Source organism: Sciurus carolinensis, chromosome 5, assembly GCF_902686445.1.
Source record: "Sciurus carolinensis chromosome 5, mSciCar1.2, whole genome shotgun sequence".
In the NCBI taxonomy this organism is placed as follows: domain Eukaryota; kingdom Metazoa; phylum Chordata; class Mammalia; order Rodentia; family Sciuridae; genus Sciurus; species Sciurus carolinensis.
This window is the reverse complement of record NC_062217.1, coordinates 111817423-111845255: the sequence shown is the minus strand read 5'-3', so window position 1 is coordinate 111845255 and position 27833 is coordinate 111817423. Positions and strand designations below refer to the sequence as shown.

At 38.6% G+C, this 27833-nt stretch overlaps 1 protein-coding gene across 1 annotated transcript in view; it reads left to right on the top strand.

The window, feature by feature from the left end:
• The window catches only part of Slc16a9 (solute carrier family 16 member 9), a 57133-nt gene that overhangs the window by 17074 nt on the left and 12226 nt on the right, over positions 1 to 27833 (top strand). Inside the window, 5 exon segments of the mRNA XM_047553122.1 lie at positions 3961 to 4128; positions 6056 to 6157; positions 6159 to 6216; positions 6219 to 6287; positions 21724 to 21867. Of these exon segments, the coding sequence (XP_047409078.1) occupies positions 6092 to 6157; positions 6159 to 6216; positions 6219 to 6287; positions 21724 to 21867 (337 nt within the window). The 5' untranslated portion in view covers positions 3961 to 4128; positions 6056 to 6091.

The window sequence follows — 27833 nt, the reverse complement described above, 5'->3', positions numbered from 1 at the left end:
TGACCTTGCGGGAACTTATATTATTTAAAGCTTGCTACTACATATAATTGTTGTAAAAAGTAGATTATAAGTATGCTGACGCTTTTGCCACTGGTGACAGCAAGTGTTGTACTTTTTAACCCTTAGTAATTACAGACCAAAAGTACTTTTCATTGCTGGTCACAAAACACCTGAGATAATCAACTTACAAAAGAAAAGGTTTATTTTGGCTCAGAGTTTGTGAGTTTTCAGTAAATGATTGGATGCCACTGGCCCAGTTTGTTTGGGTCTGTGCCTGCACACCATGGTGTGAGTGGGAGGCAAAGAAAAGTTTCTCTTCTTGTACAAAAGGTGCAAAAGAGGAAGAGGGGCACTGTCCCCTTCAAGGGAATGCCCCCAAGTCCCACTCCACACCACTTCTGTCTAGCCCCTGAAAGAAGCACACGGAGCCACAGTCAAAGCAAATCACTGGAGAAGTTCTGTTTTATTTTAAAAATGCACACACTTACATAGGGCCGGGAAGAGGCTGATTGGTTGGGGCATGAAATGGGGTGAGAGTTGATTGGGAGAGCCTTGTTGCTGGGGGACAGGGTGATGGTTGATTGGGTGAGCCTTGTTGCTACGGGTCTGGGCGGGGTGTCAAGAGTCAATTGGGTGCAAGTTCGCGCAGGTGGGAAGAAGTTATGAGGAGTAAAATCAGGAAGAGAAGCTCGGCCATGTTGGCACCTAAGGGGGGGGTGACCTTATGGCCCCCACCTCTTAAAGTTTCCTCCACCTCCCTAAGCTAGTGTTTAAGCCTTTACACATGGTGCATTGGGGACATTTAAGATACAAATTATAGCGGGAGGGGTGAGGATGTAGCTCTGTGGTAGAGCACTTGCCTAGCATGTGTGAGGCTCTGGGTTGGGTTCAGTCCTCAGTACTTCAAAACAAATCAATAACTAAAATTACTGAAAAAACAAAAAAACAAATTATAGCCAGGGACAGTGGCACCCACCTCAAATTCTGTATGATTCCCAAAAGACAATTAGGAAATTCCTAATGAAGTGCATATGGAAAGAGAGAGATGAAGACTGGATATATTTCTGAAATCACCTTATGGAATATAGACCATCAGAGAAATAGCAGGTGAAGGTATCTAAGCAACAGAGGAAACTATAGGAGTAAGGTGAAAATGAGAAATCACTAATGGTATTTTTCAGATCATATATATCTTAAATTACAAGATGACAACAGATCAGAAGCTTTTAGTCATCTCTATAAACACTTGTCAATCTGTTTAGTCTAAGTTGATATACATGGCACTTTGTATTCACAGGTATGTTTTTCTAAATATTTAACATGAGAAGAATTTCTCAGGCTCTTGGCCTACATGTTGAAATGTCACCAGTGAAAAGACAAGAGAGAGCAAAGGTTTTAGGTATAGACATCATCATCATCATATTTTTGTGGTACTGGGACTTGAACCCAGGGGCACTTTACCACTGAGCCATATTCCCCAGTAACCACTGCCCCCCCACCCCCCCATCCCCTCCACTTTGGTTCTCACCAAGTTGCTTAGGACCTCACTAAATTGCTGAGGTTGGTCTTGAACTTGGGATCTTCCTGCTTCAGTCTCCCAAGTTGCTGGGATTAGAGGAGTGTACCACCAGGCTGGGCATTAAGAGGAATTTCTGTCTACTTAGATTTGAACACTGATAAGGAAGAGAATCCTCTTTACTTTCATCTTCTGGAAAATACTGGCTTTCTTTGTGATTCTGTTGTTCTGCCTATGTCTGTACTTTTCCTAAAGTGCAATGATTTGAGAATTTCAATGAAAGATGATCCCATATGCATTTGTTTTTGTACAATCTCTTAGTCTCATTAGTTTCTTGAGCTTGCTTTTTCTTTTTCTTCTTCTTTTTTTTTTTTTTTTTTTTTTTTCCATACTGGGATTGAATGCAGGACTGCTCTGCCACTGAGCTGCATGCTACCTCCTCAGCCCTTTATTTTTTTATTTTGAGACAGGGTTTCACTAAGTTGGATGTTTGATTATTTCTATCATATATTATCTAATTGGGGAAATAAGATTACATTAAGTCTACATAAAGGGGATTCTGAACAGAAATTTTAAAATACTAAATTGTCATTAGAAGGACTAGAATTACATTGTTTACTTTTATACTGGAGTAGGTACTAGAAACAGTAAACTTCTGATGGAGAATATTACTGATTATTTCAAAAGATCTCCATGTTTGGAAGTTTGAATTATTTTCCCTTTTAACATAATCGTGTTGCTTGATTGCATTTGAGACTCTACAGCTGTTGACACAAATTCTTAACATCTTTCAATTTTCAATTATTAAAACTTTCAATTATTATGGAAAGTTAATTTGTACATAGACCTGACAGGTCGTGACATGAGTTTCAACTCGTGCTCTGAATTCGAAGTGAAGAAATTCCCTACAGCCCAGGTTAAAGATGGGTGTAGCTATGACCTCTTGAAGCAGCCAAATGCACTGTCATCTAATTAAGGAAGTGTGTGAATGGATGAATGGTATTCCACTGTCCTTACCTATTATCTGATGAAATCACAGTCAAGGGAATGGCTTGGCAAAACCTGTAAGCAAACAAGACTCTTGTTGAACCTGACTGTAAAAGTGGCATGGTGAAGAGACACTAAAAGAATAAGTTAAAGTGGGAGGACCCGTTGATGACTTTAAATCCACTGTCACATAAGCTTTTCAAACCTAGAGAAGGAAAACTTTTAATTTGTCAAAAACCTAAATATAATTTTGAAACCAAAACCTACTAAAAATTAAAAACAAAAGTAGACAAATCTCACCTGTGAATTTAAAAATCCCTCCCCCAAAATAGAACAGCATGGTCAGAATAGTGCTTTAACTAAGGAAGATTTAATCCATTGATTCATGAACACTACAATGGTAGAATATGTAAATTTTGTCATGTCAAAATCTTCTTTTAATTTATTGTTTCTATTTTATTCAGAACATTTAAAAATTTTGTTCTTTTTAGATATACATGACAATATTTGGACAAATTCTACATAAATGAAGTATAGCATTCTAATTAGGATCCCATTCTCCTGGTTGTACATGATGTGGAGATTCACAGTGGAATATTCATATTTGAACACAGAAAAGTTATGTCCAATTTATTCTAGGGTCTTTCCTATTCTTATACTCCCCTCCTTTTCCTTCTTTCCCCTTTGTCTAATCCAATGAACTTCTATTCCCACCCTCTTACTGTGTGTTGGCATCTGCATATCACAGAGAACATTTGATCTTTGTTTTGGGGGAATTGGCTTATTTCACTTAGCATGATAGTCTCCGGATCCATCCATTTACCAGCAAAAGTCATAAAGGCATTCTTCTTTATGACTGAGTAATATTCCATGGTGTATATGTACATTTTCTTTATCCATTCATCTGTTGAAGGGCACCTTGGTTGGTTCCATAGCTTTGCAATTGTGAATTAAGCTGCTCTAAATATTGATGTGGTTGCATCATTGTACTATGCTGAGCTTAAGTCCTTTGGGTGTAAGCTGAGGAGTGGGATAACTGGGTCAAACGGTGGTTCCATTCTAAGTTTTTTAAGGAATCTCTGTACTGCTTTCCAGAGTGATTGCACCAATTTACTGTCCCACTGGCAACATGTCAGTGTACCTTTTCCCCCACATCCTCAATAACATTTACTTTTACTTGTATTCTTGATAATTGCCCTTCTGACTGGAGTGAAATGAATTCTCAGTATAGTTTTAATTTGAATTTCTCTAATTTCTAGAGATGATGAACATTTTTTCATATATTTGTTGACCATTTATATATCTTCTTCTGTGAAGTGTCTTGGCAGTAACATGAACGACTTGAAGAATAACTTTAAGTAACCCTGTGATCTGCTTTGCCTTCCATTGCTCATTAATAACTACTTCCTAACAGTACCCACTCTATTTAATGATACATTCTCCTTATGATTTCTCAGGCTCATATTACTGTTCCACTAGTGTGAGGAATTGCTGTGTCCCCTGTTTCCCAGATGACTCCAGTCATTCTCTTCTTAGTCTGAACAGGAGAGGCATATTCCAATTAATGCATGTGTGGTCAGAAGTGGCCATAGAAGACATGGAGCCGTACAGCCAGTGCCTGCCCTGTGAGCATCTCAGTTGTTTTTCACAAGAGGTTGTGTGTGTGTGTGTGTGTGTGTGTGTGTGTTTGTGGTGCTGGAAACAGGTTGATTCTGAAGATCAGATAGAAGAGTAAGCCAGCATGTTGATTCATGCCAGTAATGCCACTGACTAGGGAACCTGAGGGTGGAGGATGGAAAGCTCAAGGCCTGCCTGAGGTATTAAGGAGACCCTGTCTAAAGGTCTGGGGATATAGCTCAGGGGTAGAACACCCCCTCGTTCAATCCCCAGCACTGCAATAAATAGGGTTAATTAATTAATTAAAAAGAAAGTAAACATGAATAACCAGAAAATATTGAAAAGATTTACAGCGATGGAGAGGGAAGGAATTTAACCCCACTAGAGAAGGAATACATTTTTAAAACCTTTTTAACAATTTCAAAGGAAGGGTTCCTTTGACTCAGCAGTTCCTCTGGAGTTCTGCCTGACAGATATGCATAAGTAAAAAGATGTGTGTATAGGTAGACTACTCACTGCAGTATGCTTTTCAAGGTCAGCCACAGGGGACTGAGTAAACAAATTAAGAGAGAGCCCTGTACGGACTATAGCATAACAGTAAGAATGAAGGAAGGTAGTAAACATGATTATGAAGATCTTCAGGATACGATGCAATGTGTATAGGATACCTTGTAAGACATAGAGGAAACTTAAATTTGAGTTTGCTTGTGTGTACATAAGGAAACTAGATATAAAAAACAAGCTTGGTTACCTGAGGAAGAGATAGGGATTGGGTGGGAAATAGGTCAGTGGGTACTGTGTACCTTTCATCCTTTTTCAGTTTTGCCTATTTGCTATGCAGGTAAAGGAACAAATAAACATATGTCCATATGGTGAGATACTAAGTGCTGATTTAAACAGCAACAACAAAAAAATGAGTAAGGATGCTTTCTCTGTGTGTTAGGAAAAAAATCTTTAAGGATGTTAAGTAAATGAAACAAGGTGCAGAGTATAATGTGCAATATGATTCTTTTTGTTTTGTTTTGTTTCAAAAAAGAGGGAAATCTAAGCATACTTTCTTGGTTGTGCTTTTCTATGTTGGTAAATGTTGTGATGTGCTGCCTGCCCCCGCCAGGTCCCTGTCAGGAATGAAAGATTCCTTGTCCCAGCTGCTTGGACTGCTCTTGACAGATGACCTTTAGCTGATTGCCCTAATGGTCCAATTGCCCCCCGAGGTTATCACTCCTTCCAGGGGTGGCCTGTATCCAGTGAAGGGACAGCATTGGGGATGAGGCCAGCCCTCCGGTAACTCTGAAGAGTCATCCCAACTTTAGAACCCCTTCCTTTTAACTGCTTGGCGGTATATCTTCTCCCTCTGCTGTTCCCTTCTGTAGGTGCAGACCCAAGAATGCTCCTAATAAATGCCTTTCTTGCTAAGAGTCTACTTCCTGGGAGTCCAAGAAACTAAAATCATGGTTCCCTGCTGTTAGGAGGGGATGAAAACTCCAGTGAAAGGGGACAAGATTGGAAAGACAACACTTCAGTTTGTGCCCCCCCCCTTTTTTGGACCCACATGTGCTCTATCTCCAGCCCTTTTTAATTTTAATTTTATTTTGAGATAGAATCTTGCTGAGTTGCCCAGGGTGGCCTCGAATTTGTGATTCTTCTGCCTCAGCCTCCTGAGTCATTGGGATTACAGGTGTGTGCCACTGTGCCCTGCCACTCTTTGCCTTTTTATAATTAAAATTTTTCTGTACTAGTAGATGCATGATTTCTGCAGATCATAAGTGGAAATTTAAAAAACTAACTTGATAGTGGAGTAGTATTTTGTGCCTGTTCATGTATATGTTTAGAGAATCTTTTTATTTCTTAATTTAGGAGGAGATGTTTTAATCTAAAATACTGCACCTACCACAATCTAAATTTGCCTTCCTCTTCTGCTTTTTTTCCTTTTAGGACCTACAGAAGACACTGCCTTGATTTCATCTTACAATGGAATTTAAAAAGTCACCTGATGGTGGATGGGGCTGGGTAATTGTGCTCGTCTCCTTCTTCACCTCAGTTTTTGTGTTACGGATCCCCATTAGCTGTTGGAGTCTTATATGTAGAATGGTTGGATGCTTTGGTGAAGGGAAAGGAAAAACAGCCTGGGTCGGATCTCTAGCCAGTGGAGTTGGCTTGCTTGCAAGTAAGTAGAGAAATGTCTGCCTGTCCTTACTGTTTCTTCACTTAATTACATTTGCTACATTGTTAACATTGTGCAAGGTATAGAAGGCTTTTTATTTTTTTTAAGTATAACATGGGCTGGGGTGTAGGTCAGTGGTAGAGTATTGCCTAGCATGCACAAGGCTATACATTTGATCCAAGCACTGAAAAAAAAATGTACAACATATTTTCCTGCTGTATCCCTTTTTGCCACTTTTTTCTCTATAATACGACAATATGAAAATACAGGAATTCCATAAGATAATTATTCATTCATGAATGAATGAATTCCTCTACTGTTCTCCCTAAAAATGGCAGAAATCTTAGTGTGCCAAGCAGTGCACTAGATGCTAGAAATGAAAAACTGAACTGCAACCCCAAGGTTCCTGCCATTAAGAAGCTCATAGTTTGGGGCTGGGGATTTGGCTCAGTAAATGTGGCTCAGTGGTAGCATGCTTTCCTAGCATGCATGAGACCCTAGGTTCCATCCCCAGCACCAAGGTGGCAGGGGAAGGAAGCTCATAGTCTCATGAGGGTATGCATATACTTTCTTAAGTACAAATAAATCAGAGTGATGAAGGTAGTATGCCAGGTATAACCAAGATGTGTGGATGATCAAAGGATCAAAAGATGCACAGGAGATATCTAAGTAGTTTCCACATGACTCTTGATTGCTTTTCTGCTTTGGTTACACTGGTCAGATCACATGTCCTACGTTCATGACAGCTTCATAAGAAAAATCTGGCATAGCAAAGTGTAGTCTTGTCTTACAATGATGATGTTACTAAGGATTTTAATCCAGATTATTAAAAGATAAATGTGTGGCATTTTGTGTGTTCCTGAAAGGAATATTTTTATTTAATGGTTGCATATTATATAATACTGATTTCTGTCATCTTTAAGGAGAATAGTAGAGGATTTTTAATTTTGTTTACCATCATATGCTACTTCAGTTTCTGAAGTCATTCTTTAAACTCTACAGTAGTGTTTAGTGATCATTGCTCTAACTTACTTGGAACTACTTAAGCTTAAATATGCTAAGACAGTGACTTAGATGGGGTCAGTAACCCTGGAATCTCTTCCTGTGTGTCAAGAATTTAACATGATTTGCTGAGCAAATCACATTCTCTCTTCTTGTGAGGAAAATAAGAACATTGAATTGGTTATTTATTAGGTGTTTTTGAGTTCTAAAATGGTTTCATGAAAATATGCTTATAACAAAATGTATTAGTTCCTTCTTTTAAGTAGTTGTCTCTCTTGGATATTAAGGGACCTCCACAAGGATGGGGTAGTCAGGAAAAAAAGTGCTTCCAATTGTTGTGTTACCTTTTCAAATTAAAAATAAGACACCCAAGACTTGAAAAAATAATGTGAATGATCTGGCTGTGACAGGTAAGATAACTAAGCATAATTAAACTGATGAAAATAATATTGTCATTATGAGCACAAGAGAAACAGAAAAGTTTATCCAAGTTTTATTTGAAAGAGATTTTCAAAATAGGAACTGTTTATAAAGTTGTCAAAGTACAAGTGGATGATAATTGATATGAAGGGATTTGTAAGTATTGATTTCCAGAAAACAACCTGGAGTGGAAAGGAGAGAATTTTTAAAATGTCTCCTAATTGGTCACTGTTATGATTTGGATATGAGGTGTCTCCCAAAGGCTCATGTGAGACAAGAAGGAATGTTCAGAGGTGAAATGATTAGATTATGAGAGCTGTAACCTAATCAGAAAATTAATCCATTTCATGGATTAATAATTTGAAAGGTCTACTGTACCGGTGGTAACTGTAGGCAGGTGGGGCATGACTGGAGGAGATGGGTCACAGGAATTATATATATTCTCTCTCTCTCTCTCTATCTCTCTTTACTTCCTGAATGCCATGAATTGAGCCACCATGCCCTTCTGCCTTGATGTTCTGCCTCACCTCTGGCCCACAGGGATAGAGACAGCTGACCATAAACTGAGACTTCTGAAACCCTGAGCCAAAATAAACTTTTCTTCCTCTAACTTGTTCCTTTCAAGTATTTCAGTCACAGTGACAAAAAGCTGACTAATACAGTCACCATTCCCATTAGGAAATACTTAAACAGAAATGTAAGTACCCCAGTTTCCAGCAAGGGCCCAAGGATAATTGAAAAATGATACCTTCCTTAATACATAGTTGGAGAAGGAGACTTCCTTCTTGAAGTCTGTCCAGGTAGGAGAAAGCTGAGGGAAGCTGAGGTCTCCTTGAGGTGGGGCTGATTTTTCCTTGAAAATTGAAGTGTTGCTCTATACTTTCTCTACCTTCCTAGGTGGATGTAGAGTTTTCTCCAGGGCCAGGGGCAGCCATCATCACTTTTAAGCAAGAGGGTACATAATTTATAGGTCCCAGTGCAAAATGAAAATACAGGATCCTTGTTTAAAAACTTACTAAGAATCTTAAGACAATGACTGCAGAGCATTCAATAAAATGGGGGGACCTTCTAAGAGCTGAGCCTTGTGCACCTACTTAGATCACAAGTCCAGGAAGCCAACCTGGCTTGTAGGGGCTGGAATGATGAAGAGTCTTATCAAAATTCAGTGAGCAAACAAGTACTTGAGGAGCTTGGGGTGAAGACAGAGGCTAACTCAAGTCCTGGCTCTGCCACCATTTAGCTGAGGAATGTGCAAGGCATTTTATTTCTTTAGGCCTGCTGTCATCAATTTGATGAGGAGGCACTTGGATCTGCCAATTAGAACTTTGAAAATGAGCCTAGGAAAAGGAGAGCAGAGAGTTCAAGATGAGGAAGTAGTGAAAAACAAGATGGCTAAAGAGCTAATGCTTATGGGACTGCCTGTGTGCCCTTTCAACATTGTGTCCAGCTGTGAGCAGAATTCACACTACTAAAAATATGTGATGTTTTACCCATAGTTCTTTGTAGCATAAATTAAGAGACAAATCTTGAAAACTGAGCACTGACTAGCAGCATGTAAGTCACATTGACAACCTGCTTTCTTGACAACTTTGTTATAGATAAATAAGATCAATATTACTTTGGAAGTGGGACAAGCATGTTTTATGTTGGCGACCCAAATAGTTACCAGGATTTCTCAACCAGGGAGATAATTAAATCATTTATAGAAAAATTTCAGCATATGATTGCTTGGATTTTTCTCTCTAGTCATTCTAATTCAGTAATTCTGTGATGGGCCCAGATATATTCATGCGTGTGTGTATGTGTGTGTGTGTGTGTACATGTGTTTGTGCAGGGGATCAGATCAGGGCCTCACATAAGCTAAACAGGTCCTCTACCTCTGAACTACAAGTCCAGTCCCATGATTTTTTCCCCTGAAGTCTCAAAAGTGATTTTTTATTTGGGAGCTATACTGGCTCAGGCCTTTTCTATTGAGATTTTGATTTTGTACTTTTTGATAACTCTCAGGTACAACTTACTGATTTCTTTGGGTATATGAAGGGGACTACTGTAAATTTTTTTGTGGGTGTGACATTACTCATGCCATGTAAGTTATAAAAAGTAAATTATGTTTCCAGTGACCCTGGTTCTGGTAGTATTCTAGTGAAAAAAATATATAGACATCTTTGCATTCTTTTTAATAAAAGATGACTTTATGCAAGTGCATCTTTCTGATAAAAATGAACTTCACATACTTTACATATACAGTTGCACATAAATTCAGGGGTTTGTCTGAATTATTTGAATTTGTCTAAAAGCAGATTTCCTACCCATCTGTGGATGGAGGTGAAGGTGGGGATGGGAGTAGGGTGTGGTTCTGAGAATTTTCATTTAAACTAGCTCCCCAGTTGATTCTGATGCAGGCTGTGCAGTATCTGAGAAACATTGGTTATTTTCTTTATCCAGTTTTGTCCAGAGAAGGCCTGGAAGATGTCCTGCTTGATCAATTCTGGGATATGACCTCTTAGAACTTTGTAACAGCAGAATAAGTGCATTCGGCAAGAAACATACAAAGATTCTGCTTTTCGTGTACTTATTTTTCCATTAAATTATCTAACTGTTCGTTGAGTGCTTGGCTTCTGCCAGTCACTTTTACTTGTTTTATCTTAGTTGATGCTCATAACAGTGCAGTGAAGTGGGTGTTATTGTCCTTCAGGCTTAGGGGACAATGCTCAAGATGTGCTTTCTCTAATGAGAAGAGTAGTACCTGAGCTCAGGCCTTTCTAACCTGGCAGGCCTGTTCAATTTAAATTGAAGATAATAAAACTACCAACCATATGGGATTATTGTGCAGAATAATTGAGATAATGCTTGACATATTGTGAGTGCTCAAAAAATGTTAGTTATTAGAAAAGAAATCGCTCACAAGTAAAATTACTCTCCCAAGCAGTTCCAGCAAAACTGTAGAACCTGAAAAAGAAAGGGACCCTTCAGAATGAAAGACAGACATTTCTTGGAAGAGAGGGTTAGCAAAGAGAGCTAGGAACTTTCCCTGGGTTGCAGTTAAGCATCTGGAATTTAAAGACCATTTCTTATCTCTGACAAAGCTGACAAAGCCAGATTTGGACAATAGCTCTTCATAGCTTATTAGAACTAGAAAGAGACATGAAATTCTAAACGTTCCTCTCTCCATAACATTAGTTCTTTTTTGAGGGGAGGAGGGGGTACTGGGGATTGAACTCAGGGGCACTTGACCACTGAGCCACATCCCCAGCCCTATTTTGTATTTTATTTAGAGACAGGGTCTCATGAGTTCCTTAGCACCTTGCTTTTGCTGAGGCTGGCTTTGAACTCTCAATCCTCTTGCCTCAGCCTTCTGAGCCTCTGGGATTATAGGCATGTGCCACCATGCCCGGCCATAACCTTAATTCTTTATAGCTCTTCTTTGAAACTTGAATTGAGGAGAAAAAACTTTTTTGCCTGAATTACTATTATTATTTCTAGTACTGGGGATTTAACCCAGGGGTGCTCTACTGTTGAGCTACCTGTTCCCTGTCCTTTTTCAGACAGATTCTCTCTAATTTTACTTTGAGACAGGCTGATCTTGAACTCATGATCTTCCTGCCTCAGGGTCCCAAGTAGCTGGGTACTTGGGACCCTGAGGCACCACAGAACCTGGCATGTGGCCTGAATTATTTATTTATCTAGATGATCTTTGGGGTTGTTGGTGGAGGTGGTATGAGTAGGTCCTGGAGAGGGGCACTTCAGTTCAGGACAATGGGGTCCTTGACATACATGAAAGAAAATAATTTGCTAGATATTGAGGCACAGAGATTTGTTTAGGAAAACAAGCAGTACACAGTCAAGAGGGAATGCAGGCCATCTTGAGAGTGAGGGGTGGGCATGGGAAGGTGTGTGGGGCTGACATCAGTCTGGTGATCACAAGATGATTTATGGTGGTCTGGCAATTCTCAGGACCCTTATATTGATGTATTTTCCATTATCTTATCAATAGAGAATGTTGAGAAAGCACCCTATATTGTAGGTTTTGTATTTCCCTTTGCTCAATCTGTAACAAGAACCTTAGGTGCTTTACTTTCACCTGCAAATGTTAATGGGTGGCTAAAAACAGGATTGAAGACTTGGCATCTCTGCCTCTGTTGCATTGCTTCCAGTCACCTGGGATTCCAGGAATGAGGTTTGATCCAATAAACACCTAGTGATAAGTTGAAGGTGACCCTCACACAACAGCAACTTATAATTTTATCTGGAAAGAAACCCTGCCCAACCTATCCTGAAACAATGGACAGACATCAGATTAAGTTCAGTTGATTCTGCAGCTATGAAAAGACCCACAATGCTTGCCCTCATTTCCCTTTCTATAAAACCTAAAAGTCATTGTCAGCTCCTTGAAGATAGGACTGAGGGCATGGTTCCCCTTGTCTTCCCAGAGTAGCAATACTGAATGAAGTTCCTTACATGCTTTTCACCATTACCTGTTCTGTTTGCTTTTGGGGGATGAGTGCTCAGACCTGATTTATTAGATCTCCAGAGTCAATCTCTGACCAAGGATTCCTGTTAAAAAAAAAAAAAATTCTGTTCAACAAATACATATGTTAGTGTGCTAATTAATAGTTTATAAGGTTATTTTAATAAGTGAATAGATTTCTAGTAATTTTAAGATTGTGGGTGAAGATTTGTAGATCTCCCAGAAACTTGGGAGTGATAAACCTGGGAGACAGAACTGGCTTGGGGAGGAAAGATATGAGGAACTTTAGTACAAGACTTTTAGAGCGTGGTCTCCTTATCCGTCCTTTTGTTCTCCTTTTTACCTATCTTTTAAAATTTCTTCTGTCCTACCCCAGCGTGAGTAAAGCTGGGTATAGAGGGTCTTTACTTCCTGGTTTGTACATTGCAAATGAGCTCTTCATCATGACACACATGGGTTGGGGAGATAGCTCAGTCGGTAGAGAGCTTTCCTTGCAAGCACAAGGCCCTGGGTTCGATCCCCAGCACCGCAAAAAAAAAAAAAAAAAAAAAAAAAAAAATCATTATGACACACATTCATAAGGTCTCATCTGTGTTAGGGGTGCCAAGATATCAGACACCACTCATACTTACAAGATTCTATAATCCCAGGGAAGTGACAGAAAAAAATGATAAGTAATAATTTGAAATGTCACAAATACTAAGGAAATAACAAGGGTGAAACACTCTCTGGGATTTGTTGACTGAGAATAAAATCAACCCAGCCAATGCGTGCGTGCACGCACACACACACACACACACACACACACAAACATATATAGGGGGCTAATTAGGATCATAATTCAGGAGAACAGGTTCAAGCATCTTGAAAATGTGTTCCGAGGTCCTACAAAATGGTACCTTTAAACTACAAGGGAGTTGGAAATGACATAATTTATTAATCTGGAATTAAGATTGATGCTATTGGAAGTTAAGCTGTTTTATGAGAAAGGGATTGGGCATAGTCTCAGTATCTAAGTAGTGTGGGGGAAGGTGTAGAGGTTCTCAATGCTCAACTTGGTCAACTTGCATCCAGGGATGGGTCTGTCTGAAGTCCAGATCAAAGGTTCAGCTCTGGATGTGTCTGAGTCCTGCTTAACTATGACCCCCTGACTCTAAAGAGCTCTGAACCCTTGGAACTCCTTTTTGGTTTTGTTGCTGGGATAAGTCTGGGCTGACCACCACTAGAAGGCCAATGTTCCAGAGATGAGTTGGTAGGAAGGAATCAGGTTTGTTTAAGGGCTGGCAATCTTGAGATGGTGGAGGGACACAAAGCAGCATCTTGGAGGTCTCAGGGGCACAGAGTTTTATAGGGAAGGAAGGGAGGAGACAGGCAGGAAGGCTGTGTGCTGAGCAGGATCTTCATCATTGGGGCGTTTCTCCTTTCTCTTCTGGAACAGAACCCTTTGAACCTCAGCCGTCTGGGGCTAGCTCATGTAATTATTTTTAGAAAGAAGTAAAGACTAAGAAGGGGCATAGCAAAAGTCATCATCTGCAAATCTAAAGAAAGATTTAGCAGGTAGCATCTTAACTATTTAGGTGGGGCTTCTCTTTAAAATTTAGAATACCAGAGAGAAAGGAGGGACCCAAAAAGGATTAGAAAGAAGCAGAGTGAAGAGAGAGAGGAAATGAAAGTGACTGTTAAGGAAAAGTTTCCCAAAGAGCCACCTGTTACAATTTAACCATCTCAGTCTTTGAGGTGGGCTCAAAGGAGGATGCACTGTTACAGGTGTTCAGGTAGGGAGAGGACTGGAGTCTGCACACAGGTGATAGCTCTCAGAGGAGGAAATTTGGCGGTAGAAGAGGGATTGTGTGAGGAGTTGGGGAGGAAAGCATAATAATCAATCTTATGTGTCAACTTGGTTAGGCCACATTCCCTGATTATTTAAATACTAATCTAAGTATTATTGGGAATGTATTTTGTAAATATGAATAATGTCTATAAATGGTTAAGTTTCAAAAGGGAGATTTTCCTAGCTAATCCTGGTGGACTTGATTCAATCCACCTACGGCATTAATAGCTGACGTGAACTTTCCCAGAAGTTCCCAGAAGTTCTACCTGAGGGCTACAGGCCTTGCCTTAAAGAGTTCCAACATGTCCTTCCTGTGGCCTTCCCTGTCTGTACTTTCCTGTCCTGGCAAGTATCACCTAGCTAATCACCCAAACCAATTACTTGCCATAAATCTTTTCATATTTATGTCCTACTAGTTTTGTTCCTCTGGTTGAAACCTGACTGTACAGAAGGAATGGAAGGTAACCAAACTGGAGGGTTGTCATGATCTTGCAGTTTTTTATGATGAGTTAAAGCATCTTTTGACTATTTGTCACCTTCAAGTCCGAGAAGGGTGGGGGCCACTTCTCAGACAGCCTCATTGCTGATACAGCAGGGAGATTTTTTTGTTCTGTAGTTTTGGACCCAAAGCAAATTTAATAGTTCCCTCCCCTACTTTTTGTCCTTAATTCTTCCAGCTTTCCAGCTCCTAATATGAGTCAGTAAGTTTATCCCCAGGTTAATATAGTGAACCAACACAGGAAACACCCGCTTGTTGAAAGAGCTCTGACTGCCAGCAGAGCTGGGTTTCAGCATTAACCCCACACACTGTTAACTCCTTCAAGGAGGACTGAATTCCTGCCACCCACAGGATTCTGTTGCCTTGACCAATTTCCAGTGTAATAGGCAGTTCCAGAATTGGAGCAATTGGGTTTTGGGTACCCCTTCCACCATTCATTATGAATATCACCAAACCAACCAACCCACAAGGCAATCAGTACAAATGAGATCCAGAGTCTCAGTGGGATTCAGCTCCTTAGTGCCTTTCTCTTTCTCAGGGACATGCACTTGAGATTCACAGTCTCAGCTGGAGCCAGGAGTGAGGACCTGTTAGTTCTAGTAGTCAGCCCTGTGGGGTCCCTGCATTTTAGGTGGGTGGATAGGGCTCTCATGAGCCTAACTGATCCCCTTTGTCAGGAAATCCTTGCTGTGAGGCAGGTTGATAGTTTGTATTATATTGTATTTCTTACTGTACCAGAGGCCAGTTAATGGCTTCAATACAGCAGACCTGGCCATCCTTCTATTCTTGAGTCTCTCTGAAACTTTAGGGGAGGGGGAAAGTGCAAGGAGATTGAGTTTATTTCCCAAAGGAGATGATTTCTTTCTCAAAGCTACCTAATAATAATTACAAACTGGAAAACTGCATTATGTTTCAGCTCCTTCCCCATAAAATGTGTTTTCGTCTTCTTTTTTTTTTTTATAACCATATTTCATGGCCCCGTTTAAATCTTGGTTACTAGACCCAGGGCTATTTCCCTCTTATAAAATCCCCAAACACATAATTTGAACCTTTCTTTTTTGTAACCTTGGGCTTTGGCTTAACTCTTGATGTGTGTTTGCTTTGCTTTCTAGTCTAGGTCCTGGATTGTATGTGATATTCTGTGTCATCTTCCGACATGGTATGAGATTCTAGTGTTTTGTTCAATATGGTGGACACATGTGGTTGGGCTGCTGGGCACTTGAAATTTGTTTTATTCAATGTGCTGTAGGCATTAAAATACACAACTTTCAAATACTTAGTATAAGCCAGGTGTGGTGGCACATGCCTACAATCTCACAGCTACCCTGGGGGCTAAGGCAGGAGAATTGAAAAACCAAAGCAATCCTTGACATCTTGGAGAGATCTTGTCTCAAAATAAAAAAGGACTTTGATGTAGCTCAGTGGTAAAGCAGTACTGGGTTTAGTCCCAGTACTGGGAGCAATGGGAGACTTACGTATCTCATTAATGATTCTTATTTTATTTTTTATTTTGAGACAGGGTCTCACTCAGTTGCCTAGGCTGTCCTTGAACTTGAGATTCTTCTGCCTCCCCTGCCTCATTAATAACATTCAAATGATATTTTGGGGTATATTAGGTTAGATAAAATGTATTATTCAAACTAATTTTAACTCTTTATTTTTTAATATTGCTGTTAGAAAGTTTAAAATTCCAAATATAGTTTGCATGTGTGACTCTGTATTTCTGTTATATAGCACTGCTCTAATGGATGATTAGTAAATCATAAAGGAATGACAATGGCCTATTATTCATTTTCTCTTTGATTAACTCACATACCTAAATAAAATGCTATTACCTATTTTAAAAAGTTAGGTAATTCTTCCTTCACACTAACTTTCTGTTTCTTTCTTTTTTTTTTTTTTTTGCTGTGCTGGGTATTGCGCCCAGAGAGTTTTGAACTTGGTAGGCAACTATTCTACCTCCAAACAAACTTTGATGGCAAAAAATCAAACTCTGTTGGATCTTCCCAAATTCTCTGAAGGGCTGAAGGAAGCAAAGCTAGCGCTTACTTTCCAACTTCTTTAGTAGCGACTCATTCTTTTCATTTTCCTAATTCACCTGTGATCATAACAAAACACTTCTTCAATTAGACTTTTCGTTTTCCTTTCCCTCATTGGCTGAAAATTATATCAAGGCATCTGACTTGCAGATGACTAGTAAAGAAGTATTTTCTATATTTTGTTTTATATATAAGAGGTCACAATGCTCAAAATCTCTTCTTTCTTCACTCCTCACTTTGATTAGGTTGTTCTCCCCAATGTATACATTTGTATCTCCTTTGAGGGCATGTGTCAGCATTGTGCCAAAAAATGGTGCCCAGCCACCATGAAGGAGGGCAGGATATATTTTAAGAGATATTACCGCATACACCCTAGAAAGGATGGAACCATTCACCTCCTACTGCCCCATGCTACCATCTGCCTTCCTTAGATCATTTCTCTGTGATGTCAGCTCTGTTAGCTAACAGTTCAGCCAACCAGACAAGAGGACTCTCCAGAACACAGGTAATAATATTAGTAATGGCTTCCTAAGACCACTTCCAATACTGTTAATAATGGCTCTAATGCTGAAACACACCCTAAATTCCAGAAAAACATTCCCCAAAGGCAAGACAAATATAAAGGCAGTCATAACATGTGTGCGTGTTTGTGTGTGTGTACTTGTGTAAGGTTTTATCCTTCTATTGTCTTGCAGTTCATTCTGAAATTACCTCCTTCTTATTGTTTTCTTATTAAAATATTTCCTTCTTTTCTAGTGAAGTGGTGGTGATAATGGATGGTGTTTGAATTAATTAATTAATTTTTGGTACCAGGAATTGAACCCAGGGGTGCTTAACCACTGAACAATATCCTCAGCTCCTTTTCATTTTTTTAAATTTTGGGACAGAGTCTCACTAAGTTGCTTAGGGCCTCGCTAAATTGCTGAGACTGGCCTCAAACTTGTGATCCTCCTACCTCAACTGGGATTACAAGTGTGCAATGCCACGTCCCCTTGACTGGTCGTTGCATTTTAAAATATGTCAATGACAAAATAGGCAAACTGCCTTTTTTTTTTTTTTTTTTTTTTGCTTAAATTTTCAGGTTACTGATTCATATTATGGGTTAACTAACTTCTGTTCAAAAAGTCCCTTGTGCAGTGTGAAAGACCTGAAACCTCATAAGAAATCTCCCTTCAGAATAGTCCTTTGATTTTACTTGTCTCTTGAAACTTATCCAGTGCTGAGGAGGAATGCATGGTTATTATCTTGGAGAACTTGTGTGTTATGACAACTAAACACAAGTGTGTTAAGTTTTACAGATGTGACTTGATAGTCACTAGTGATTCTTGTTCTAATTGTTTTTGATGAAATATGAAGCTATTGTGGTTTGAATCTTTGCAGGTAGTATCTATAAATACCTTGGTTCTTAGGCTAAGGATTCTAATAATTTGCTCTAAACATCTGAATGCCAAGTGATCATAAATGTTTTGTATTAATTGTAATAAATTTATAAAAGTTTTTACTCTGTAGATTAACAAAAGTAATTTTTCACGCCTATTTTGACTTTTAGGGAAAAAATTAAGATCCTGATTGAAATATTTCTCAGTGGGAAGAATACTGGTCTGACTTTGGCCCAGCTGGGTCCTTGACTGGCTATGGATGCTTGCGCAAATCACTTATCTTTCTGAACTCTAGTTTCATCATTTTTAAAATGAAGTGTTTGAACTATTTCAGTGTCTTTTCCAACCCCCAATTCTTTGTCTTCTTTTTTTTTTTCCCCCTTAACTTTCTGTGATACTAGGGATTGAATCCCAGGACCTGTGCATAATTAGACAAATACTCTGCCTCTGAGTTACACCCCCAGCCCTAAAATTCTTTGTCTTTAATCTCTGACATCAATATTTGTTTCTCTAAGTAAGCAGCAGATGGCAGTGTGAAAATAGATAATTTTTTTTTTTTAAGTTTTCCATTTGTTGTTTTCCTCTGTCAAAGAATTTTTGCTCATTTCTTCCTACAGCTTAAATTATTTTGGAAAGAATCCTGTGTTAAGCAAACATGATTTAATATTTTATCACATAAGTGATCATGATATCATATTTTTATTTTACTTTCTTTATTTTTAAAAATTTTGATAATAAGAATTGAACCTAGGGGTGCTCTACTGCTGAGTTATGTCCTCAGTCATTTTTATTTCTGATTTGGGGACAGGGTATTGCTAAAACCATCTAATTTGTGATCCTCCTGTCTTGGTCTTCTAAGTCACCATGTATGCCACCATGTCCCAAGATGTCATATGTTTTATAAAACACTGGGTTTGTTTGTACACTCTATTAAAATTATTACCTTTCATCCCTACATCCAAACACCAACACCCCAACTCTATGTTTTTTGTGGAGTTAGCATGAATTAAGGAGCATATACTTGAAGTCCTATTTTGAAGATGCAACTTGAAACCTTTCAAGCTTGTGAGTAATAATCTTTCTGTGCTGCAATTCCATTGTGGCTGTTAAATTTATGAACACTGACTCTAGTGTCAATGAAGTTTAGTAAACAACAGAGAAGGGTCATGCCTTTATGTTGTCAGACATCCATTTATGAAATTTGACTCTTAAAAACATTTCTATTTTTGAAACATCTCTTTGGGTATACAGACAGCTCAACTCTTGGATGATAAGTTTCACCTTTCGAGTGGATTTTCATTTTGAACACTGGCATAGAATATTCCTCTCTGTCATATAAATATATCAGTCTGCTGTTCTGCACTGGCTCACAGAAGAGGGCCTGAAAATGGCAGAAACCAGTTCATGGCCAGAGAGGAATGTGGGTGAGCCATAGGCATTGGGAGCTGTGATTTTAATCTCAGTGGTCATAATTCTGTTTTAAATGTGTGTAAGGTATGATATTGGGAAGAATGTTGGGCCTTGGGACACTGGATCCTGGCTATGCCACTAACTAATAGTATGAATATGGAAGGATTCCATCATTTCTCAGTTTAGAGTTACTTTAAAAAGAAGTAAAAGACTGGGTGCAGTGGCACATATCTCTAATCCCAGCAGCTTGGGAGACTGAGGCAGGAGGATGGCAAATTCAATGTCAGCCTTAGCAACTTAGTGATGCCCTAAGCAACTTAGTGATGCCCTAAGCAACTTAGTGATGCCTTAAGCAACTTAGTGAGACCCTGTCTCAAAATAAAAAAATAAAAAAAGCTGGGGATGTAGCTCAGTGGTAAAGCACCTCTGTTCAATCTTCAATATTGGGGGGAAAAAGAAAGATCAATAGTACATACAGAAGTGTACACCTATCATATGAGTGAAGTTCAATAAATTTTCACAAGCAACACAACCATGCAATCATTCTCAGCCAAACCCAGAACATGAGCAGTACCTGCAAGTTCAGCTGTGTTCTCTGTTCTGGTTACTACTCTTCCCCAGTACAAGGAAAACACTATCCTGACTTCTAACCATAGGGTTTTTGTTTTTGTTTTTGTTTTTTGTGTTTGTTTTTTTTTTCCTCTTCCAGTACTGGGGTTTAAACCCAGGGGCACTCTACCACTGAGTTACATCCCCACTCTTTTTTATTTTATATTTGTCTGTTTGTTTGTTACTTCGATATTGGGGATGGAACCCAGGGGTGGTGCCTTAACACTGAGACACATCCCCAGCCCATTTTTTAAAAATTTATTTTAGATGTGCATGATGGTAGAGTGTATTTTGACATATTATACATACATGGAGGATAATTTCCCATTTTTGTGGTTGTACATGATGTGGGGTTACACAGGTCATGTATTCATATATGAATATAGGATTGAGACAGGGTCTCACTAAGTTGTTTAGGCTCTCACTAAGTTACTGAGGTTAACTTCAAACTTGTGATCCTCCTGCATCAGCCTCCAGAGTCACTGGAATTATAGGTGTGCACCACCATGTCTGACCTAACTGTAGATTAATTTTGCCTGTTTTTGTACTTTTATGGTTATAATTACATGGTTTTAGCCTTTGCATTGAGTGTCTTTCACTCAGCATATTTGAGAGATTGCATTCATATCATTAGTGTAGTTGTGTAGATCATTCTTATCACCATACAGACCATTATACAAATATACCAGAATTAACTCATATACTCTACTGCTGATGAATGTCTAAGTTACCTGATTTTAGCTGTTATCAATAGCTCTGCTATGAACATCCAAGTAGATGACTTTTGGTATAGTAGAATTTCTATTGGGTATATACACAGAATTGGAACTTCTAGGTTTCACAGTGTATCTTGTTCAATAGATTATACAAACACCATATGAGGATTCTGCTTGCTCTACGTATGTATTAACAGCATTGACTGTCTTTAGCCTTTTGGGTAGGTGTGTTTTTTGAAAATTGGAGATTATAATTTGTACCTTGCAGTGTTGTAACTCAATTAAGCTATAACTTCTCTTTGCTTCAAATCTTGGATCTTTTTTCTGCTATGAACTTGGACAATTTATCAGAACTTCATTTTCCCTCCACGTAAAATGAGTCCATTGGACTAAGTAACCCTGATGTTCTTTCAGAGCTCTGTAATTCTGGGTGCTTTCTGGGTATGGTGCTAGTGGAATTTCACTACCATTTAAATCCTGTTACACAAGCAGTTGCCCTCTTATACACAGAACAAAACCAGGTAGTGACTGGTTTTGCCTACAGTGCAGAGTAACTCTGAGGTGGGCACTTTCATTATTTCAGTTTTCAGATGAAGAAACTAAAGCATGGGGAGATCAGATAAGTTGTCCAAGATCAAATGACTACAGGTAGTTACACTAGAGTTTGAATAAAGTGACTCCAAAAGCTTCCCACCCTTCCTTCCTCCCTTCCTCCCTCCCTCCCTTTCTTTCTTCCTTTCCTTTCTTTTTTGTTTCCTTTTCTTTCTTTCCAGGAGCATTCTATCTCTTAACTACAACCCACTCCCCTTAAAATTTTTTTTTAAGTTTAGAGAAAGGGTCTCCCTAAGTTGTGGAGCCTGGCTTCAAACTTGGGATATTCTTGCCTTGGCCTCATGAGTAGCTGAGATTACAGGCATGCACCACCTCACCTGTCTTAGTGTTTATTTGTGTTGTGGTGGTTTTTAGGATGGAAAAAAGTCATCTTGAACTTATGATGACTGGATCGTGTAATTGTGGGAAAGGGGTTACTGTTAAATAAGTGAAGGTTTCTGTTTTATTTTTTTAGGTCCTATCTGCAGTCTCTGTGTCTCATCTTTTGGAGCAAGATCTGTCACAATCTTCAGTGGCTTCATGGTGGCTGGAGGCCTGATGTTGAGCAGTTTTGCCCCCAATATCTACTTTCTGCTTTTTTCCTATGGCATTGTTGTAGGTAAGGAGCTTGGTCACTATGACTTTTCAAACTTCATGAATCACACATCATTTCACCAGTGTCAAGGTTATTATTCAGTTAAGATAAGGAGAGAAAATGTTCACTAATAATTTACTTTCAATGACAACGTCTCCAAAAATTGTTGCTGTAGCAAAATGTCTTCTCAATGAATCAAAGTATATGAAAGGGAGGCTGAGGGTGCAGCTCAGTGGTAGAGCTGTAGCCTAGCATGCACGAGGTCCTGGGTTTGATGCTCAGCACCACACACACACACACACACACACACACACACACACAATGTGTGAAAGGATAAGCACACTTGAATAATCCACTTTATTTCTGCCAGTAATGCACAGTAAGGCTTTTATACTAGCACTTGTCTTGCTATAAGCACAAAAAAGGAAAAGAAAGAGAGGAGGAACGTACAACTTAGATGTCATAACATCTGTTGCTTCTCAGGCCTAGAAATGGTTCTTTTCCTATTGGGCAGTCAAGCAGGCCTCTGTTGAACTGTTTGTGTTCCACAGTATCTATTGCCAGGGCCCAAATCAAAAGTTACAGTGAAAGTAGAAGGTAGTAGAAGATAAGGCATGAACCAGGCACAGTGGTGGATGTCTGTAATTCCAGTGACTCAGGAGGCAGAGGCAGGCAAATCAAGGGATCCAGGCCTGCCTGGGCAACTTAGCCCCTGTCTCAAAACAAAAAATAAAAAGGGGTATGGATGTAACTCAGTGGTTGAATGCCCCTGAATTCAATCCCTAGTATGTGCCCCCCCAAAAAAGATAAAGCATGACAGTGAAGAAAACTATGTGGTGGGATGATTGATGTATGATCTTGGTTACAAAAGAGCCAAGAGTGGAGAGCTCATGGCCTGAGGACACTGACAATTCGGGGGTGGAGGGGTGGGTGAGGGGGAAGCTGCATTCCTCATGTATTCTACTAATTGCATTCAATGTTAAAAATCACCAGACTCTTGAGGTGGTACATGCTGGTAATCCCAGCAAAGGCAGGAGGACTTGTTTGAGGCCAACCTGGGCAGCTTAGCAAGACTCTGCATCAGAATAAAATAAGATTGGCTGGGGCATGGTTTAGTGGTAGAGTACTTGCCTAGCATGTGCAAGGTCCTGGGTTAATCATCAGTACTAAAAATGAAAGAAAAAAAAAAATCGACAGACTCTATTCCTAAAAGGTGTTGAAATTAGAAAAAGATGACCTATAACTTTCAAAAGTTTATCTAAGTACTTGCAAGAACCTAATTTTGTTGACTACCAATATTCTTTTTTACTTGGAAATATTTCCTCATTAATGAGTAATGAAAATTATATCAGATAATATTATTTACACTTTGTGGGTGTGTGTGTGTGGTATTGGGGAGCAAACCCAAGTCTTCCTGCATGCTAGGCAAGTAAGTGATCTACCATTGAGCTGTAGCCCAACCACCCATCTTTTTTTTTTTAACATTTAAAAATTTGTTCTTTTTAGATATACATTACAGTAGAGGGTATTTTGACATATACATACATGGAGTATAACTTATTCTAATTAGGATCCCATTCTTGCATCTTAAGTAACATGGAGTTCAGTGGTCATGTTGTCACATATGAATATAGGAAAGTTATGTCTGATTCATCCTGCTTTCTTTCCTGTTCCCATACCCCACTCCCTTCCCTTTGTCTAATCCAGTGAATTTCTATTTTTCCTTCCCTACCCACCCTTATTGTGTGTCATATCCACTTACCAGAGAGAACGTTTAACCTTTGATATTTGGGGGATTGCCAGCCCTTTATAGCAGCTAATATGCATTAAGTCCTTACTTTGTGCTGGGCACTGTGCTAAGTGCTTTACATGCTCTCATTCACCTTCATAAGAACCCCCTTACAGAAAGGGAAAGTGAAATTCAGAGAAGTGGAATTAAGAACCAAAACCACATAACTAGGAGACTTAGGGTTGGAATCACTCATATATCTGAGCCTAACCTCTTTTTCATTTTTCTATTTATTTTGGGTAATTTCAGAACTCAATAAATAAGTCAATAATTCTCTTGTTAATTCTTTGAGAGTAGGTACTATGTATTTTTATTTTATCTTCCCTATAAGGCTTTGTGCAATTTGAACCTTTGACTAAAAATACATTAATCTCTTGTATAAAATTTGAGAATAATAATTTGTTGAATAATAATTCTGCATTCTTGTTTAAAATCATAAAAATAAAAATAGAGGCATCTGCGTTTTGACCTGAACATTGGATTATTCCTTTTAAGAAAAAACTCCTTTTTATGTAAAAAATTGAATCAGCATGCCAGTGATTATTTGGGAACTTTCCCTAAGCTCTGGTCTAATTATTCAAAATGTCTTTGGGTTTTACTCTTTGAAATGGTTTATGGCCTTTGTGAGTTCATAAAGTTATCACTGCTTAAAAGTTGAGAAAAAGTGAGTGATACCATGGCATTTGCATTATCTATAGGTAAAAATGAATTTTTTTTGAGAAAAAATAGCTTATATTGCCTTAAAGATTTATGTACATTTAATTGTTAATATAAGGAGTTACATATAAGGAGTGAAAATGCCCACTTGTGATGAATATCTAAGATACTTGGAAAGGAAAAGGAAAAATTAACTAACCTCTATAACTAAATTTCAAAACTCTGGATCTGTGGAGAGAGCTTTGCCAAACTATGAAACTGATTTTGATTTGGTTCATGTTGTTGAAACCTTTCAATGAAAATTCTGCACTTCCTTCCTTCTCCCCTACTGTGATTGAGTAGTCTATCTAGGTGGGATTCAGTATGAGTTTGAATTTGCTCTCTTAGCTGTGGTGGTAGTGATGGTGTGGTTACAGCACTTTCCCCAAGATAACTTAATCTATGGGCCAAAGAACAATGTAGGCATTATAACAACTGTCATGTTCTTGTGCTCAAACTAAATATCAGGTTCTAGAGAAATGAAAGTTGGATGGGCCCCTGGACCCAGTAGATCTCTTATTAATGAGACCTGGGCCTTGATCCCATGTATTACCTGGCCCTCAAATGAGCCCTCTCCAAGAGGAGGCCTTGTAAACTCTTCAGGTCCTTAGTTAACAATGTCAACCCACACCCTGTGTCCAACAATATTCAAAGGTATTCCACATTCCCTAGTATATAAATAAATAAAAGGGCATAGCTTATCTTTGGGAGAGAATTCAGAGTGTCATTACTTGCAGACCTGTCATAGTACTTGCTGCAATCTCCTTCCTTCTGAATCCTGGCCTCTTCTTTAGTTAGGGGTTCTGGGTCAGAAAACAGGCCCATGCCTGATAGGTGCTGCATCCCAGAGATTAGGAGGAAGCTATCAGTTTATGAAGCAAGCAGTGGACTTCAGGACAAGAGATGTAGGCTCTATGATCTTCGGAAAGCCTTTTATGTTCATGAATGACCTTCCCCTCATCTGTGAAGATAGACTGTGAATCCCACCTTATATGGGTCTTGTGAGGGCTAAATGAAGTCAAGCAAAAAATAATAATAATAAAAAAAGTAAAAGAGTTGAGTTGGACTTCAATAAATAAAAAAAGAAATTATTCACTCTGGTAATTGTTAGAGTCCTGTGAACTAGTCCTTGTTAGTATATTATTAATATTTACTTCCACAATTGACTTCTTTGTGGTTTTAATTCTTTGTAGGCTCATGATGCAGGATTCATAGAATATGTGTGGGATAAATAAATGGAATAATAATGTACAATATCTCTTCCATTATGTCAGCATTTGAAGTAAAGTGTATAGTGAACAAAAATGGCAGGAAATTATTATACAGTTAAAACTCATCTCCTTTCTGTATCATGAGCTCCTTTAGAAAAAACAAGAAAAATTCAGTCTAATGGTAGCATTCACTGAGCCCCAGTTTTGTGCAGAATCATACTCTAAGGACTCTCATGTGTCTGTAATGAACCAGATGGCCTCATAAGATAGATGGTTTGGCAAAGGGAGAGAGCTCGGGCTAACAGGCAGGCTTTGGGGTCAAACCATGGGTTGCCTTCCCAATTCCCAGCTGTCAATCTGTACATGTTTCCTAACTTTTATTTTCTCATTTGTTTTTTGGTACTGTGGATTGAACCTGGGGTACTTTACCACTGAGATACATCCCCAGACCTTTTTATTATTAATTGTGAGACAGGGTCTCCCTAAGTTTCTGAGACTTGCCTTGAACTTGAGATCCTCCTGTCTCAGGCTCCATGTTCACTGGGATTATAGGCATGCACCACTGCACCCAGCTGTTCCTTTCTTCTTAAATTCCTTTCTGACCTCTTAGTTCAAGACTATGACAGCCATTTTGGCTATTCAAGAGGTTCTATTGCATCAGAAGTATTTTGTGTAAAGATTAAAGAATATGAAAAAATTAAATTAAATTAAAATATTGGATGTCTAATCACAATCTAAAATGCCAAAATAATACTAAAGTATATTAACTGGTATAATTCTATTTTATCATTTGTTTATCTTTTATTTATTTATTTTTCATTTGTTTATCTTTTAAAGAATATCATCTTAAAAATATGTTGTTTAGATTTTTTTTTTTTAGGTCAAATAAAATAGCATTTTGCTAGTTTTCAAATAACTGAAAGAAGACAGTGTGGGTGTGAGATTGGAGATAGATGGGGAAAGAGGTGCAGGAAATGTACCATTAATGAATTGCTCAAGTCTCTAATAATTTTTCTTTGTTTTTCTGAAAAGCACAATTCCAAATTAATTCCTTTCATTCTCTTTTCTGCTGAATATATTGTTTCTTAGCTGTTTGATTATGATTTTCTTAATACTCTTTTTTTGATTTTTGGAAAAAATCCAATTTTTCTCCCTCCCTCCTCCCCTCCTTCCTCCCTCCCTCCCTCCCTTCCTTCCTTCCTTCCTTCCTTCCTTCCTTCCTTCCTTCCTTCCTTCCTTCTTTCTTTCCTTCCTTTTTCTTTCGTACCAGGAATTAAATCCAGGGGTATTTAACCACTGAACCACATCCCCAGCCCTTTTTGTTTTTTATTTTAAGACAGGGTCTCACTAAGTTGCTTAAGACCTTGCTAAATGCTGAATTTGACCTTAATTTTATTGATTTCTGTATAATCCACTGAAATAGAAGAAGCAGAAAAACTCATGTTCATCTGATTTTCTTACTCTAATTGTGACAAAAATAGAGTTTTACAAGTCTTTTCCCCACTCCTCATTTTAAATGGTTATATCATTAAAGATAATTTTTTGATGATCATGGGTGTGCAGTTGTAATAAGGAAGTAAGATTTTCTAATACAATCGGAGTTTAAATCTATACAATGCCATAAAACTTAGGTGAAAAGTGAAAGGAAAAAACAATATAATGACATTTGTTAGTACTTAATTATATTCCAGGCACAGATAACTACATCTTTACATTTTTTAATCTGTCTTAACCTTCATGAATATCTTGTGAAGTTGCTTATAGAAGTAGGGAAACTGAGAATTAGAATCTTTTTTTTTTTTTTTTTCCGGTACTGGGGATCGAACTCAGGGCCTTGTGCTTGCGAGGCAAGCACTCTACCAGCTGAGCTATCTCCCCAGCCTGAGAATTAGAATCTTAGTGACTTTCCTGAAGTCACACAACTGATCATCTAGTTGCAGGGATAGAATTGTAAATGTGTAACTTGTAACCTAACACAATAAGTACAATAGTGAAGTGAAACCAGTGTTCAGCCCTGGTGTACTATGTATGTGCAGGGAGAGGGGTGTGAAAATTTATATGTGAGCAGAGTCTTGAAGGACAGGCAGGAGGTGGCCAGGTGGCTACTCATTGGAAGGTGAATGAGGGTGGTATAAGGAGGACATTTCAGAGTCCAAATACTTAGAAGTATGAGACAGAATGGATAATAGCAGTCTGTCTGTCCCTTTCCCTCTGTTTCTCTGTCTCTCTTAATATATATATGAAGGAATGCACAGTCACATGGGGAGCTGTAAATATCTCAAAGCATGGTGTGC